Genomic DNA, 17,421 nt, shown 5'->3' with positions numbered 1-17,421 from the left:
AAAGGTGAGGCCAGATATTGTCCATGGTAAATGCTGTTCAGTTATTTCCAACCCTTTGTGATCCTAACCCCCCCATAAATAAAAACAAAAACAGTTTTATGCCAAGGGCTGCTGCTTTGATTTCTTGTAACTCATGAGAAGATTCTAAAGCTTTGCAAAATTTTGTTTTGGTGGTTTGATTCAAAGATCATTCAATTGAATCTTCAAATGAAATTGACCTCCTGAACTGGATCAATAATTCAGATAAAACTATCAAACGAAGTAAAATTGAAAGCCTTTGAAATAGCTTTCTATAGCAACAATTTTAATGAAAAGGTGATTAAAGGAAATGACTATTACTCATGTTTTTTTATAAAATCACGTAATAGAGGTAGTATGTTAATAAATACTAAGTGTTTCTGATGAGATGACAAATATAACATTTATTTGATTTTGTGAGCTTTCTAGAGGCACTTGGCCAACTGATATTCTAGATTTTTAGTTGAAGTGACAGAAAGAGAGAAGCATTCACATTATGGTTTTGGAAATTGAGTTAAAACTACCTTATACTGAGAGGGACAAAAACCTGATATGTTTTGTTCATATGATGTAAATAGAAAATGGGCTAGAAATGATTAAGCTTGAGGCAAGCAGAAGGAGAAAACAACGAATAAAATGAATAGGATTAAAGAGATTACTGGAAAACTATGAGTAACAATTAAAAGTAGGTTAAGCCTCAGTCCATAGGACCACTAGGAACTGGACTCAACTTGAAGGCATCAGAATATTTGGACATGAGTCAATCGGATCTTCTCATTTAATTGTACTTTTCATGCCATAAGGTGAGAGCTATACTTAATAATTATGGAAAGGAGAAGGAAAATATTTAGAACCATAGAAATGAATTTTCCCTTCCCTGAAGAAAAGTTATTTCTGAGTTCAATACCGGAAAAAGTGTGCTTGAAAGAGAAAATTATTTCCAACTAAAGTCCTTTAGTAAAGCTTGAATTTAGTATTCTTGAGACATTTACATTGATTTAATTTGCCATTCAGCTATTGAATAAAATCTGTCAAAGTCCACCCCACATAATGACCAGCTTCCTTGGCAATTCTATCTTCAGGGTTGCAAGCATCCATCTCTTCATAAAAGCCATGAGAAACGGATTAAATCATTCACCAAAGAACTTCGCTGTGGAGGGGGATTTTTAATGGCTGAAAGGTGACAAGGCAGGTGACCAATTTAAATGTCTTTAGATCACACGTTCTTCCTCTCAAGTTGGATAATAGCTATATCAAAAGAATGTTTGCTAGCTTTCCATGACTTCAAATGAAGGCTTATCTACAGGAATATCCATTGATTTATCATCTATCAGACCCCAATGGTTAATAATAAAAAAGAAGAAGTACAGCTGGATAGGTTGAGGAGAAATTAATTCATATTCTCACCAGCAACCCACAGCTGGAGAATATTAAATACAGCAACACTCCAGAGGAAGAACAAATGATTGGCACATAGATATGAATGATATAAAACTGGCACATTTAACAGTTTCTTTTCTTTCCCCCTCTTTCTTTCTCTATGCAGCACACTCCTTTTCCAAGCAAAAGATTCATTTTCAGTTAGTAAAATCCTTTAAAAAAAAAAGGAAAGCAAATGCAAATGTATATCATGTGTGTTTTCTTGTGAGTAAATATTTGCCTCTGTTATGCAACCACTATTACCTAATGCAATTTTTATTCCTAAAATTTATTCTTCTGTGTAATTGTTCTTATTTTAAATACATTGTTGACTAAATTTAGGGAATTATGCTGTGGAATATCAATGTGGTTGATGATGAAGGTAATATTTTCTTCTCATTGAATTTTAACATGAATTTCTGCAGTTTATACCACTATTGCTAATGTATATCCAGAGTGAGGTTTGAGATGTTTCCAAGCCAAAATCCAAACATACCCAAATGTTTCTGTACCAATAAAATATGAATGTTGAGAAAAATGAACATAAAATCCTGGAAAGCATAAGCTCCATTAAAATGTTCATGCTTAATACAACAAAAAATAAAATGAATAAACCATGCAAACATGGACCACAATAATCTTGTGGTTATCAAAACAAAAAAAAGTGAAGACAATCATGCAGAACACAGTGGGAGAATTGGGTGAACAAGTACAGTTTTCCAACAGGATAGATATTATCATGAAGTGGGTCGTATTCCAATGAAAAACATGTTTTCCCCTATTTTACTTTAAAAAAAAAAGATATGTCCCACCTCTTCCTCCTCCTCTCCTCCTCCTCCTCCTCCTCCTCCTCCTCCTCCTCCTCCTCCTCCTCCTCCTCCTCCTCCTTGTATTTTTTGAAACACAAAGATAACAAGGGATGTGTATGTGGGCAGTTAAATTATGAAAGCAGCACCACAGTAATATGATGCTGGTACTGTTTTGTTTTTGTTTTTTTTTACTATGTGGGTCACTTAAGCATGGATAAAGAAATGGATTTGTGTTGCAACAGTACAATATTGCTTTTGTCAGTTTGATCCTGCCCTGTTTCCCAGATGTATGTTCTACAGCAACTAACTTTACTTTTTTAGACTGCCTTTTCAAATGAACTTAAGTTTGGCACTTTCAGAATGTTGTTCTGATTTGTTTTTACTTCATGGGTGATTGCTATATTACTGTTTTATTTTTTGCAGTAGGCTTTTTTTAACTGTTCCTTTCACCTTGTATACTATTCAGGGTTTCTTTGAGCAGAACAGCAAAATCGCCATCATCATCAATCTTTTTAGGATATTAAGAGCAGGAAAAGAAATGTTAATGGCTGTGCCTTTCACGATTGGAACAGTATTACAAGGCAATGTAAGGAAGGCCTTTGTATGATCATTACACTTTAGCTCTATAATTAACTGGACCCTTTATAAGATCTCATATCACAAAACTTGAACAAATGGTTAGCTTGCTGTTGCCTGTGTTACCAATAATTTATTATTTACTTGAAGTGAAAAGATTCCATAATAACTCAGTTACCAGGGTGCTGATTTAATGAGTACGTTTGAATGTATGTATTTCAAAGTCTATTAGATAGGAGATAATGATTACTTAAAAAATTGCAAGCAAATCTTGGCATTGCTTCCCCAGAATAAAGGTTATTTACTTAATGCAATGTCATCAAGTCATACAAAAATAGCATCATATCTATTTGAGGATAAAATGTTCCTATGCAAGTTAATTTAAAGGGGCAGGAAGTTTCAGGAAAGAAATTGATTGGAGGAGAGAGCTGAGGATTATTTAGCATGCCTAAGCTTTAAAAATGCAAAGTCATGTTGCTTTCACACAGTTACAAGTTATTATTGCCATTTTTAATGGCACTTTGAATAATTAAAGGGAGGAGGAGTCTCATCCGTGTTTGATGCAAGAAAGTCGGAAGTAAAGCATGAATAAAAATGGCTGTCCTATACCTTTTTTGCCAAGATCTTTGATCTCTCCAGATAATTGGTTGTGTACTGTAGGACAAAGAAAACCTACACAGCAGTAAAATGTACAACTGTAAACAATTTACTCCTTGTTAAATGTAAAGTCAATATTGCTTTGTCCATGAAGATATATACCACTAATGTATACAAATAATCACTGTTGCATCAAAAAGAGCAACAAATGTACTATGATATAAAAATCTGCTGAAATATTTTGCTAATAATCATTGTGTCTATATTTGCTGTAATCCAATGAATTATATATATTTCTGTATATCTGTCTCTAATCGTCTCTCTTTCTCACATAATCTATCTATCTATCTATCTATCTATCTATCTATCTATCTATCTATCTATCTATCTATCTATCTATCTATCTATCTATCTATCTTATATAGCACCAATACCAGATACCTTGAAAACAAACATTGACCATGTCATAAAAATCGAAGGCAAATTCTCTGGAAAAACAGAGAAGGACTTTAAGAACATTAGCAAAATGAAGCAATGAACACAGTAAAAAGTAAAACTTCTAACTTTACCCCACATTATTATTAATGATATCATTAAAGATGGGGTATAAGTAAATATATTTACCTTCATTTTCCTTAATTGTAAAATTAGGGTTGTTGGCCATTTCAGATGGAAGGTTATAAACAAAATAGTGTCCATTTTTGGGGTCATCTTTGTCAATTACTCTCATGGTATGAATGACCTAAAATAGAAAAACAAACATATTTCCATAAATCGGAAATGTTCAATATAATACTGGTGAGAAACCAAAATTTGTGTGAGAAGAGATATTGGTTTTCATTGTAGAGTAAATAACTAAACACAAGGATCCAATGTTGCTCTATTCCATGGTGCAGTAAAGGAATACAAGACAGTTTATCTCCTCTAACTTTCTCTTATTAACATTCAAGGGGTATAACATTGTCCTAGGGATCAGGGAATTTCTTTTCCTAAGAAAAATATGTTAAATATTTAATATGCAAGGGTCACACTAGTTCTTTTGGGGATTAAAATGAAATTACTTTAAGGTGTTATTTTCCCAAGCTTTGGAGAATGAAGGAGACAAGGAAATAGTGACACTAATTGATCTTGATTTCAATGGAGAAAGGTATGCAGATGCTTAATTATCCTATGGAATTAAATGATTCTCAGTTTTACTCTTTGACTTCAAAGTAATTCCTTTAGATATAAATAGAACTTTTTAAAAGTGTTTTTAAGACTATACTTAGGATGTGTAATTTGAGCTATGTTACGTTGCATGTTAGAATATATTTAGTTAAATTCTGCTGGTGCTCTCTTCCTGCTCAGAAATGAAGCACTTATCAAATTTTTGTCCATGCTAAATTAGCACTGAAAAGTGAGGACTATAATCTTGCTACCAATTATACTACTGTGAATATTTAAACTGCAGATTTTGTGTGTCTACAGAAACATCAGAGATTAAGTTTCACTCTGGCAACACTTTAATCCCACTGTTTATAACACTTTGTACTGATCAGCAAAAGATGGTTGCGTGTGTTTTCCAGTATAGGTGAATTTCTCATGCTCACTTTGCAATGTACAATAACGTACAAAAAACGGAAAAATAAAACAAACAAAAACAGCACAACATGAGTTGGCTACACCAGTAAGTGGAATTTTGCTAGTTAAGCATAACATTAGTTGATATGGACCTATTCCAGAAATAGGAAAAACTGAAACTATATTACATTGTTTCATTGCTTAACACTTATTTTAGCTATCTTTCCACAACTGGATTTTTAATTGAATTTTATATTGGTTTTATTTTGATTTCTTAGGGGTTGTAGATGTCAAAATCTCACAAGATTACTAAATTGCAAGCTTTTATCATTCTTGTTCAAAGCTTCTTAATAATTTAGGTGAGAAAACCAAACACTGGTTGATTTCATTATTTTGGGGCCATGTAAAGGCTTCTGTTTAATTATGGGGCACAGCACATGTAGGAGGTTCACATGTGCATTAGTATCCTAGATGCTGCATGACCAATATTTGGCTTATCTACAGGGCCTCAGATATCTAGTGATCTAGTGATCTTTTTAAAGGAAAAAAATTGGAAATCAATACATTGCTACTGCAATGCTAATTTGACTCGTGGGGCACGTAAAATAATGACAGAGAATTTTAAAAAAACAGAGCAAAATTATTTTTAATAGCTTCAATGGAATATAAAATAGAAATATATCCGAACCATCCTGGAATTTTTATCAGATATAAATTTTGTAAGTGAGAGAAAATTGATTTCCCTCCAGATTGTCCACAACATGAACCTGAATATGTTTTCCCCAACTTCAAGGAGATCTTATTTCCCCTTTTCAGTGTTCTCTAACGTTGTGAAGGACAGGAAAAAAATTCATTTAGCTCTATACCAAGATTGGTTTAAAATTTGTGTCATTATGAGTTTATCTCAGTGGTTCTCAACCTTTCTAATGCCACGACCCCATAATACAGTTCCCCATGTTGTGGTGACCCCCAACCACTTATACATCACCGGTTGCCAGGGCCGTGTCCAAAGAAAAGGGGGAAAAATGGCGGACAGGCTTGTTTGGTGACCCCCGTGAAATGGTCGTTCGACCCCAAATGGGGTCCCGACCCACAGGTTGAGAACCACTGGTTTATCTAGAGCCCGGACAGACTCACAATTCAACACATGATCTGCCTGTGGAATTCCTCAACCTGCCTTGTCTCAAAGGGGCTTTTTCAAAAGATAACTAGATTGCTTTTTCCTTGAAAAGGAAGAAGATTTTTCGTTGGTCATCCAGCAATATACTATAAGAAGCTTTGTTGGTTCTGGTAGGATGATGGGGCCAAGGAGGGATTTGTTTTGATTACTTCACAGCCGCCACCATCCTGCCAGAACTGATGAAGTTTCTTGGATGAGAAGCAAAACTTCTTCCTCAAGGAGAAAAAAAAAACAAAAAAAGTCCAGTTGCCTTTTGAAAAGCACCTTGAAGACAACTATGATCTGGATGACTGAGAATCTCCACAGACATTCAACCTGCCTTTTTTTCCATTTCCCACTCAGAACGATTCTGATGGATCTTTCTGTGAGACAAAGAGGATGAATTTGTGATTGCATTTGAGGGTTTATATTGAAGTTCTAAAGCCATGAGGTAGAACTTTTCTATTTCAGCTTTGGGAGAGATTTTTTTGTTTTATCCTTTATCCCTGAGATATATCTGTGGAACAGAGAACTGCTGCCTTAATCTGTCTCAAATTAAAGCAGCAGAATGGATGTCTTTTTCTCCAAACCTGCTATCTAGCTCCCATGTGCACTTCTACTGAACTTGCGCCATAAGACACTCATCTTCACCTTCACAGTTGCTTTCATTAATCCGTTTTATCCTCTATAAACACCCTCATATTCTCAGTACATAAGAACATATCACTCTGCTGTTTCACATAACTAAATCAATAAATTAAGCGTGTGGGTTCCCATAGCACCTGTCACCTCACTTGTGTCTTTGCACAAAGCATTGCCATATGTAAAATAAGTAAACAACAGGAACTGTTTGTATTTTGAACTTACAACTTCCTAATGATTTTTCATTGCCCAGTTCTCACTATGCTATCAAGTTCTCATTATTACATCTTCCCTCTCACTTGCCCCAGTACTGAGGGATTGCTTAATAACTGACCATAATTACAGTATAAAAAATATTCTCACTTCTTAACCTTGGAAATCATAACATTAGAAATGGAAGGAGAAGTCTTTTCTTGATAGATCTATTTTTTCCCGTTTTTCAATATTAATTGCTTTTTGCTGTTTTAAACTGCCTCAAAGATCTGTAAAAGGCTGGGCTATGAAACTTTTTTGTGGCTTGAGAATTGTCCTAGCCATTCCCTGTAAGAATGAAGTTGGTGGGAAGGGAGAACTCACACAATTTTATCCTAACAACATTCTGGTGAAACATTTTAGGCTGAGAAACTAGAATGGCTGTCACCCAGCATTCTTTATGGCCAAATGTTGGTTTAAAGTTGGGTTTCCCTGATCCCAGCCTATCACTCTGTTTATAATAGCACATTTTAATGGCTGTATGAGCCTTGAAAAACATACGGAAAAACTTTTTAATTCAGCAAAATACATTGAGGCCTTTGAACTATAGTGCTGGAGAAGACTCCTGCAAATCCTCTGGACTGCAAGGCGATCAAACCGGACAGTCCTAGAGGAGATCAACCCTGACTGCTCTTTAGAAGGCCAGATCCTGAAGTTGAAACTCAAATACTTTGGCCACCTAATGAGAAGGAAGGACTCACTGGAGAAGAGCCTAATGCTGGGAAAGATTGAGGGCAATAGAAGAAGGGACGACAGAGAATGAGATGGCTGGATGGAGTCACTGAAGCAGTAGGTGTGAACTTAAATGGACTCCAGAAGATGGTAGAGGACAGGAAGACCTGGAGGAACGTTGTCCATGGGGTCACGATGGGTCGGACATGACTTCGCAATTAACAAAAAAAAAAACAATATAGTTCAATTCCTTGTCTTCTATCACCCACTTTGGGGAAGTCAAGCCCTCATGCTGCTCAAAGGCAAAATATGATATAGCAAGTAACTGAAAGGGACATTAGAGGATCTGTAATTGTCTTTTCTGCCAAGACTTGCTACAACAGCAAGACGGGTGGTGTATAAATTTAATAAATAATAAATAAACCTGTAGACACCAGAATGAGCATGTGCAGAACCCATCTTCCTCTTTATTGTGAAATGAAAACATTTTATATGTTTAAAGGAATTCCGCAATACATACTAGTTGACATCCTTTAAAACAGAATTTAGTTGGGATAGAGTACAATGCCCCAGGAGATAAGAAACAATATTTTGTACAAGTGAGCGTTCTTGAATAAAGGATATTTTTGGCTCAATCCAATTTCTCTCCGTATTCAGACGATGGGTATGATAACTCTTCTGTAGGAGTTTTCTTTCCAAACTGGTGACTAATTAAAATAATTAATATTAGACTGATGAGTAGAAACACGGATGGGGGTGGGTGATGTCTAAGTCAGCAAAGTTGTGTAAACAACACCCAATGCAATGCAATATGCTTTTTCAGCAGGTTTAAGTTTAGCAGTCTACTCTTACAAATTTGGAATAAAAGCATGAAGAGTTTATCTTGCAATGCTGTATATCAACTGTTTTTAATGTATTCCTTCATATCACTGGCAGCCGTTGTTGCCAGTCTCACTTATAGCAAAATAGAACACATGGGGAAATGAACTGCATAAGATAGTTTACCCCATATATTTACACACTGCAAAGCAGGTTTTCTAAGAGGTTGAGATGTAATCAGCTCCCCTGAGGTGATTCAAACTCAATTTAACTTAACTGTAAGTTAACCTGCAAATGTGTAAATGTATTCATTGAGTGCATTTGTCCTTTATGCTATACAATAGAGATTTAATTCAAAGAACCGGGGGAATTCAGATTTAGACTAAAGGAAAGCCTCCTAGAATTGAATAAGTATTTTCCAAGGGTAATTTGTTATGTATATCTGCATATCAAATTGACATTTTTTTTTAAAATAAAAGCCCTCAGAAACACATTCATCCTCCTGAAAAACTCTTGTCATTCTGAATTATTCTTCAGTATTGAATCTCAGATATGTATAGCCTGGGTTCACGATTCATGAGGCTGAAATGTAAATGGTTTCATCCTGGTTGCTAGTAATCGTGACCCAATTCTTTTTGTTTTCCCCATGATCCAAAAGAGCAGCAGGAAAACTGCAAAAGAGGGCAGGGTTAATTATAGTGAAGAAGAGATGGGTTAGGAAGTTCAATATTTTTACTTCTTTTGCATGGAAGTTGATTTTTTAAAATACTGAATGTACATAATTTCAACTGCATTTTAGGTTGCTGGTTACAGTTATCAGTGTTGTGGTTCTAATTCATTGAGACAGGTTTAGAAGGGATTCTGGCCTTGTAAAGCCAACATGGACATTCTGAGATTTATTGAAATTGGCACGCACAATTAAATATTAAGTGGTTTACCGAGATGTGTTCTATCTTAATAAGTTGCGTGGTTTTCTTTTTAGTTCCCATCCACCTCCATCTGCTTTTTTCATCCATTTTCTGTGAGTTTCACCTTTTCTTTTTAGCCTAATGCAGCGCTTCTTAAACCTGAATAGGGTAAAAGTGTTTTTTCTTGGGGTATCAATACACTTAATCCAAACCCAATCACAACAGAGATGTCTAAATAAAAGTATTTTCTGATGTATGTAATGGATAATGAAGTAAACGTTTTGGGAAGACCTAGTGTAGTATCTTATCTTCTGTCCATTCTCTGTCTTCTTGACTCAGCTATGTTTTTCTTTCCTTTCATCACGCTACATAAAATAATACACTGAAATTTTCAGCCTATTATCACCAATTGAAGTTATTTCCTTCCTTCCAAAACCGTTACTTGTGGTGGTCCTTGGTGCTCGCTGAACTAGGTTGTTTTCTTGCAGACATTTTATTACCCAACTAGGTATCATCATCTGTGCTAGAAGGGAATGGGGTTTGCTCTCTCCCCACTCCCTTCTAATATTAATGATGTTACCTTGTTGGGTAATGAAACGTCTGCAAGAAAACAACCAAACACCCACAGTTCAACCCTGAGTTATATATATATATATCCTCTTCTATTGGTAACATACATTGTTTGTCAACATCCTGTTACCATTACTTCTAACTCTTTAAGCAGTTAGAACCATCACAAATATTTCATCCTAAGGCAACTCACCAAGCATGTCCATGGACAGTCTTTTATCAATGTAGCTGACAGAATATCACAATTTGTTGTAGGTTTCTGATCAGAAAGTATAATCGGGGGGGGGGGGGACTGGAATGGGATTGGCTGCTTGCCCTAATAGGGCAGCTGATTCTTCTCACTTACAGTATTTCTTCACATGCTAAAGAGAATTCTTTGAAAAGTCCTCATTTTGGGATCACTAGAAAGCTCAAGCACTTCCTCAATTGTTCAGAGTGAAATGAAAGATCAACCAATGATGATTTCTCCCAGATAATGCATGCTAAATAGGAAATTTTTAAAAAAGAAGTGTGCTAAATTGTCCCAAAGGCATTTTTCAAAAAGCATCTGGACTTTCTTGGTTTTTTTTTTCCTTGACAACATTTTGCTTCTCATCCAAAAAGCTTCTTCAGTTCTGGAGAAAAAAGAGTGTGGGCGCTTGCATGATTAGAACACTGAATTGACACTCTCCAAGCCCGTGTTTGAGACCCCAGTGCTGCTGTGCGATGGGGTAAGCCCTCCGCGTTTGCTCCAACTCCTGCCAGCCTATCAGTCTGAAAGCATGCAAGCACGAGTAGATAAATAGGTACCACTTCCATGGGCACATTAAAAGGGACATGGAAGGAGCCCCCAATCAGGCATTTCCTGGGGGATGGTGATGTCCCTGGCAAACCCTTTCAACCGGAAGTGCCTTGGTATTTCTGACATGAATGCGAGTGTGAGTTCTGAAGAAGATTCTTGGATGAGAAGCAAAATGCTTTCAGGGAAAAAAACCCCAAGAAAGTCTGGCTGCCTTTTACTAAGCACCTTTGGGACAACCATGACCTGGATGAGTTGAGAATTTCCATAGACAATTGTGCTAAATGTTAAATTCCAGTGGGAGGGAGTTTCTTGCTTTCTGAATACATGCAAGATCATTGGGAGGGGTAATCCCATGTGTGTAAGCATTTTTTTTAACATAGGAAATAACATTTTTTTGCACCTTACTAGCCCAATGTCAGGAGCAGTGTGAAATAGTAGTAAGGTTTCATTCCCTGCCTCCCTTGTCCCAAAAAATAGTATACTACCATCAGATACTATGGACTATGATGATCATGAGCAGCTTTGGATTAAAGTGAGGGAGGAATGGTAAAACTCAGGAACCTGAGGTTTATTTTTTCCTGTCATATTTATATCAATAGGGGGATTTCCATCACCACCATGTTACATCACCATGTTACAAATAATTACACAATAGAGGGCTTATTTAATAATCACCACAGGCTAAAGGATGCTCTCTCACACACTTTCTACTAGAAGGAAGGAAGGAAGGAAGGAAGGAAGGAAGGAAGGAAGGAAGGAAGGAAGGAAGGAAGGAAGGAAGGAAGGAAGGAAGGAAGGAAGGATGGATTCCACAGGGATAAAAACCAAGCGCCCCTCGTTATATAATTCAGATCACTGTGTAAGCCATATTGCATTACTCTTATTATTCAATGGAGTGGTTGTTTGTTTGTTTGTTTTAAATGCCTGGAAATTTAGACTATATTATAAAGCAAGCTGTTTTGGTAAAAGGTGATTTTAATGCCAAACCCCACAAGGCGTAAAATTAGTTGGATTAACAACTTAAGTGACATGCTGTCAGTTGCTGTTTATTTAAACTGAAATGTCACTGCTGAAAAATAAAGCAGGTATATAGAGAGCTGTGGATTTCTATCACCCATTGTTTACACAAGCTGGATTATAAAATTATTTGTTCTATGTTACTTTCTTGGAGATAAGGATCTGCTTCATCATTCAATACACTCCAACGTTCAACACACTCCAACATGAATGATGGCCCTTATAGACATTTGGTGAGAGTTTGCATGGCCATCTGATCAACCAATTCATCTTGAAAGAACAATAGTCTCCAACATGTAACTCACCACTTATGCTGAACATGAACTTCCATAATTCCAAGGCAGTTACAAGCTGGGAAAACTGTTATATAGAGTTTATTTATTAGATTTATAGCCTGGTTTTCCTCTAGGAGTATAAAGTGGCCTACAGAGAAATCACATCTCCAAGTGTTTCACAAGTCCTCTGTGGGGTGGGATAAAGTCACCCTGTTCAGCTTTCCTGACTGAAGGATGAATATTGAATCTCTCAGGTTCCATGTTGGCCCAAAGGTGTTTTTTCAAAAGTCAACTGGACTTTGCTTTTCCTTGAAGATGTTTTGCTTCTCGTCCAAAAAACTTCTACAGTTCTGAAGTTCTTTGGGACCTTTGGGACAACCATGACCTGGACGACTGAGAATCTCCACAGATATTCCACATTGGCTCTCTATACCAGAGTTCCCCAGCCTTTCTGGCTTTACAGACTGGGTGCGGGTGAGGAGGAAAGGGGATGGTTCTGCACGAGCAGTGTGCAAGCGCATGCATACAGTTCCATTTGCGCAAGTGGACTACGGGCATACCTGCCACTCACGCAAGGGAGGATGCTTGTGCATGCATGTTTGCCTGCTGCTTTGGGTGGCCTGGGTTTGACCATCTCATAGCCCACTAGTGGGCCGTGGCCAAAGGGCTGGAGACCCCTGCTCTATAACATTGAGTGAGACAAATGGCCAGGACTTGATGTTACTAAATAGAGCACAACTTTGAACAGGGCCAGTTTCACATCAAATCAGATCAACAGACAGGCGATCAAGAGACTTGAGGGGGGGGGGAAACTACACAGGGTGGATAACCAAGGCATATTTACTTTTCCAGTTTTTCCATTTTCGCATAAATAGGCTTCATTCCCGGACACAACTTCAGGAGGGTTGTCATTTACATCGAGAACTTTGATAGCAACAGGCACTCGAGATATTTGACTGGGATTTCCTAAGAGAAGAAAAACACAGCAGAGGGGAGGATAAAAAGGAAAGAGAAAAGAGAAAGGTAAGCACACTTCATACCATACTAATGACATCCAGGGCCCAAGGTTTGTATATGTGCATTTTTTTTTTATGCTGAAAGCTCAATCAGTCTTTTCCATTTCTAATAATAGGGCTGATTGAGTCCAAATTGGAAGGGGAAAGAAATGAAGATAAAGAAAAGGGGTAGTATTTAACAAAGAAGAGAAAAAGAGAGAAAGCAAATAAATTGCTACTGAAAACAGCTTTTGCTGGAGATTTAGGCTGATGAAGATTGTGGATTAAATTGGTAGATGCCTTCTTTCAGATGAAGTTTGCATTGTTTTATTGATAAAGGGCATTCTGCATGGGGGGGGGAAGAGGATGTAAACAACCAAGATTTATTTTCATTCTTATCTTTCTCAATTTACTCTGCACATCTATTATTTCATGTTAGTTAAAAGAAAAGTGGAAAAGGAAAAAGGGGAGAGGGATGGGGAGAGAAAAAAGAGAGGGAGGGAGAGGGAGAGAGAAAGAGAGGGAGCGAGAGAGAGAGAGAGAGAGAGAGCGAAAGAGAGAGAAGGGTTAAAAAAAATCCAACAGAAGGGTTCTAAAAGATGGAAAGCATAAATAATAGAAGTGGAGAATCATTAAAAAGAAAAGGACAAAGAATATTTCTCCTTATTCAAGATAATTGGAATATTCTCAGGTTGATTTTCTTTGATACAGATATGGGCTTTTGAACTCATGAAAATTATGCACAGAGGGGGCAAATGTCTGACCCACATTTATAGCTACAATTTATCACACTTCCCTTAATTCATTGCCTGGTTCCTAAGTGTGTTTGCTTATATATCTCTTGTTTTGTTTCATAGAGTTAATTTTCAAAGCAGAGACCTAATCAGTTTATTTTAGTTTATAATTGTTGCTTAGAAGATTCGGGCTCTTGCCCTTGAAATATCAGGCTTTGAAGGTGACGTTTTGCTGAAGATAGAACAGAATGATATACATTTGCTTCACATATTTGGCTGTAATTTAAGATTTTATTGTGAAATTCCGTAAGAATAAACCAGCCAGCCTTTGTCAATATGTCAACTGCTCACTAGCTACCAGAATTTACATAAAGGAGAACAGTGAGGATCACTTTGTCATTCACCAATGACAGATATACATTGAACATGAAAAAAGCAATGTAATTTCTTATCAGGGTGAGATTCAGTTATATGCAAGCTGAATATTCAGAACATCACAAATATGCGCATACACAGAAAGACAGAGAGCATTGAATTTTCAGTGCCAAGTGTCACATTTAAGCACTCAAGATTTCCTTTTATCTAAATTAACAGAAAAATGGCAGTTCAAATTTTAGAGACGTTAAACTGAAATGCAATTCATTAGATAAGCGTCTGAAGAAATTATTTATGTCTCTTATGGCTGATCCCAAATGTTTGTCTTTCATCTGAACCACAAACATGAAACCTATAGTTATTATTCTTAGAAACTGGGAAATCATTCATTCCACAATGTATATAATTTGCTAAACCCACTAGAGAAAAACTTATTGAGTAGAGAAATTGTCAGGATGAACACACCAAGACGATTACTTAAAACACAGCTGAAAATTGATTTTTTAATTGGTTTGCTCCTTTTGCTCATGAAGGTTTGGTTCATAGCTCCCTGATATGTTACATAGCATGGGAGGATCTAAGTCTAAGTGTTGTTCATGAAATGAAATTATTTTTATTTCAGAGTGAAAGATACACTGGCTGTCTTCCCATGATGAGAAGTTGTAAGATGCTAACTAGAACCAGTCCTTTCATTGATAGCCTTCTGATTTGTTAATGTCACCCCTGACATTATATTCAGAGTTGAGTTGATTTTCTTTTTGGTGTCAGCCAAATTTATTTCATTTCCTTAGACAGTTTATTCAATACATGAACTAATTTTAAGCATGCATACTATTTAGAAATTTCTGAGCTACTCTAGTTCTTGCCTGCAAAGGTTGTAGCATGTATTTTAATTAGGATATTTAACTGTGCACTTATATTAGAATCTTTATATTTCTATCTCTATCTATCTGTCTGTCTGTCTGTCTGTCTGTCTATTTCTGTCTGTCTGTCTATCTATCTATCTAATATCTATCTATCTATCCATCCATCTATCTCTGTCTGTCTATCTATCTATCTATCTATCTATCTATCTATCTATCTATCTATCTATCTATCTATCTATCTAATATCTATCTATCCATCTATCTATCTATCTATCTATCTATCTCTATCTATCTATCTAATCTCTATCTATCTATCTATCATCTATCTATCTATCTATGTCTGTCTGTCTATCTATCTATCTATCTATCTATCTATCTATCTATCTATCTATCTATCTATCTATCTATCTATCTATCTAGTAGTGCATTATGAGCTACTCCTGGAAAAGGAAAACCTGGTTTTGAAGGAAAGAATATAGATTTTAAACATCAATTAATAAGAATGTAAAAGAAGAAAAAGACCATGATAGATTAGTCCTACCTAAACCTCTTTAACGCTAAACTGTCTTCTCGTTTCAGATTTGTTAAAATTTTGCATTTTGCAGCCTCTGAACAAATGTGATACACAGAGTGGGACCATGAGGTGAAAATTTAGTGTTGTATTGCTGGCTCCTAAGAGTGGGCACTCCCTAGTGCCTATTTCATTTGGGCCCATCCTTGACAGGCAACTTCCTTTCCACTGATTTACACAAGCCTGCAGAGGTACTCTTATCCCAAGAGACAGAACAACTCCTCTTTACACCGCCTGGAGAACAGTGGGGATTACTTTCTGTTACTGTTCTGTTCTGGAATTTCAACAGCAAATGCGACTATGCCACATTAAATCAATCAAGGCAAGATGACATGGGCAAAACCTGATTTTATTAAAGTATTGAAAACAAACACAGTGTAATTATATCCATTTATTTGGCTTCGTATCATACTCCCCCCCCCAACCCAAAGTCTGCAAAGCTAAAGCCTTTCACATCTATATCCACGTGGCTCACACTGGTGAAAATTGTATCTAGCTGTATCAAGACAATCTGTTTCCCCAATCACTTGTTTTCATTCCTTTTCTCCTCCTTCCTCCTGCTTCTCTCGTTGTTATCTTTAATGTTCGATATAACACTGTGCAATGTAGCGGGAAGAAGAAATGCGAAAGCTTACACACTTCCAGTTTTGAATAGCTTGGTAATTAGAGAAATACATTCTGAGAGCCAGTTTGGTGTAGTGGTGAAAGCACCAGGCTAGAAATGGGAGAGTATGAGATATAGTCCGGCCTTAGGTACAAAGCTAGCTGGGGGGGGGGCATTGGGCCAGTCACTTTCTCTGAACCATAGAAGAAAGTAATGGCAAAGCACTCCTGAAAAACCTGCTAAGAAAACTACATGGAGTTGTTCAGGAAGTTGCCAGTAGACAACACCAACTCATGTCAATACTGCTACACACCAAGAGAGATAAATATGAGCAATTGAGGAAAGCAGCTTTTCACCATAAGTTCCACCACCATATAATATCACACACACACACACCTATAAAAGTGCCCGTATTGCAATTACACAATGCTGCTTTTGCCCTTTGAATAGAAGTTGCAATCTTGAGGACACCTCTGAAGTGGACCTGTACGAACTAGAACATGGGGTGAGGTTAAGACTGCTTGGCAATGTATCCTATATGGTATTTTAAGCACTATCCTTGCTTACCTGTTCATTTTTGCTCTTATTTTAAGGTAAAACAAAACAGAAACAGACAATGGCAAGCAACTTCTGAGTATTGTCACAAGTGGTCATGCTTGCTATTTCTGATTGTTTCAGGAGATATTTTTCATTATAATGTGTGGTGGTAGAGTTTACTAACAATGATAAACTGTCTTTAGGGACAACATTATTTTCTTTAAAAAACATATAAAAATAGATAAAATTATAATATATTTTCATGCCTTAGGAAAAGCACTCTTCATTCAGCATTTCCTACATTTATTTGCTTCGGTGAACTTAACACCCCTATTATCCTTCTTCTCATTTATACAAGAAAACAATACAAGGCTAGATGCACTGACAGGTTTTTATCCATCAAATTCTCTTTCTTAAGCCATTTTAACAATGCACAGAACTGCACTTGTACAGAGGGAAAAACTTGTATATTTCTACAAATGTCTTTTGCACGAGGGCAGCAGCATTGAATGCATCCCTGGGCTATGGTAATGCAAACAGTGATGGGAAAAGCAAATGAGTGCACAGTGTTGAAAATGACAGAGTTGAAAACCAAAACTAAAAATCTAAAAACACTAAAAACTAGCATTCTAGAGATTATGCCATTGATCTTAGAATGCACAAAG

The 17,421-nt window shown here is 36.5% G+C and overlaps 1 protein-coding gene across 6 annotated transcripts in view; it reads right to left on the bottom strand.

Annotated features, from left to right (window-relative positions):
* The window catches only part of CDH8 (cadherin 8), a 163,963-nt gene that overhangs the window by 13,419 nt on the left and 133,123 nt on the right, over positions 1–17,421 (bottom strand). For all 6 annotated transcript variants that reach the window (XM_039327587.1, XM_039327588.1, XM_039327586.1 and 3 more), the window contains 2 exons: positions 12,919–13,040; positions 4,044–4,161 (listed from right to left, as the gene is read on the bottom strand). In XM_039327587.1, coding sequence (XP_039183521.1) covers positions 4,044–4,161; positions 12,919–13,040 — 240 coding nt within the window. The remainder of the gene's footprint in view (positions 1–4,043; positions 4,162–12,918; positions 13,041–17,421) is intronic.

This window comes from Crotalus tigris, unplaced genomic scaffold (assembly GCF_016545835.1).
Source record: "Crotalus tigris isolate CLP2741 ecotype Arizona unplaced genomic scaffold, ASM1654583v1 scf7180000024362.2655971311:6658466, whole genome shotgun sequence".
NCBI classification, from domain to species: Eukaryota; Metazoa; Chordata; class Lepidosauria; order Squamata; family Viperidae; genus Crotalus; species Crotalus tigris.
Note: the sequence above shows the minus strand (reverse complement) of the source record. Positions and strands in the feature narration are given on the sequence as shown.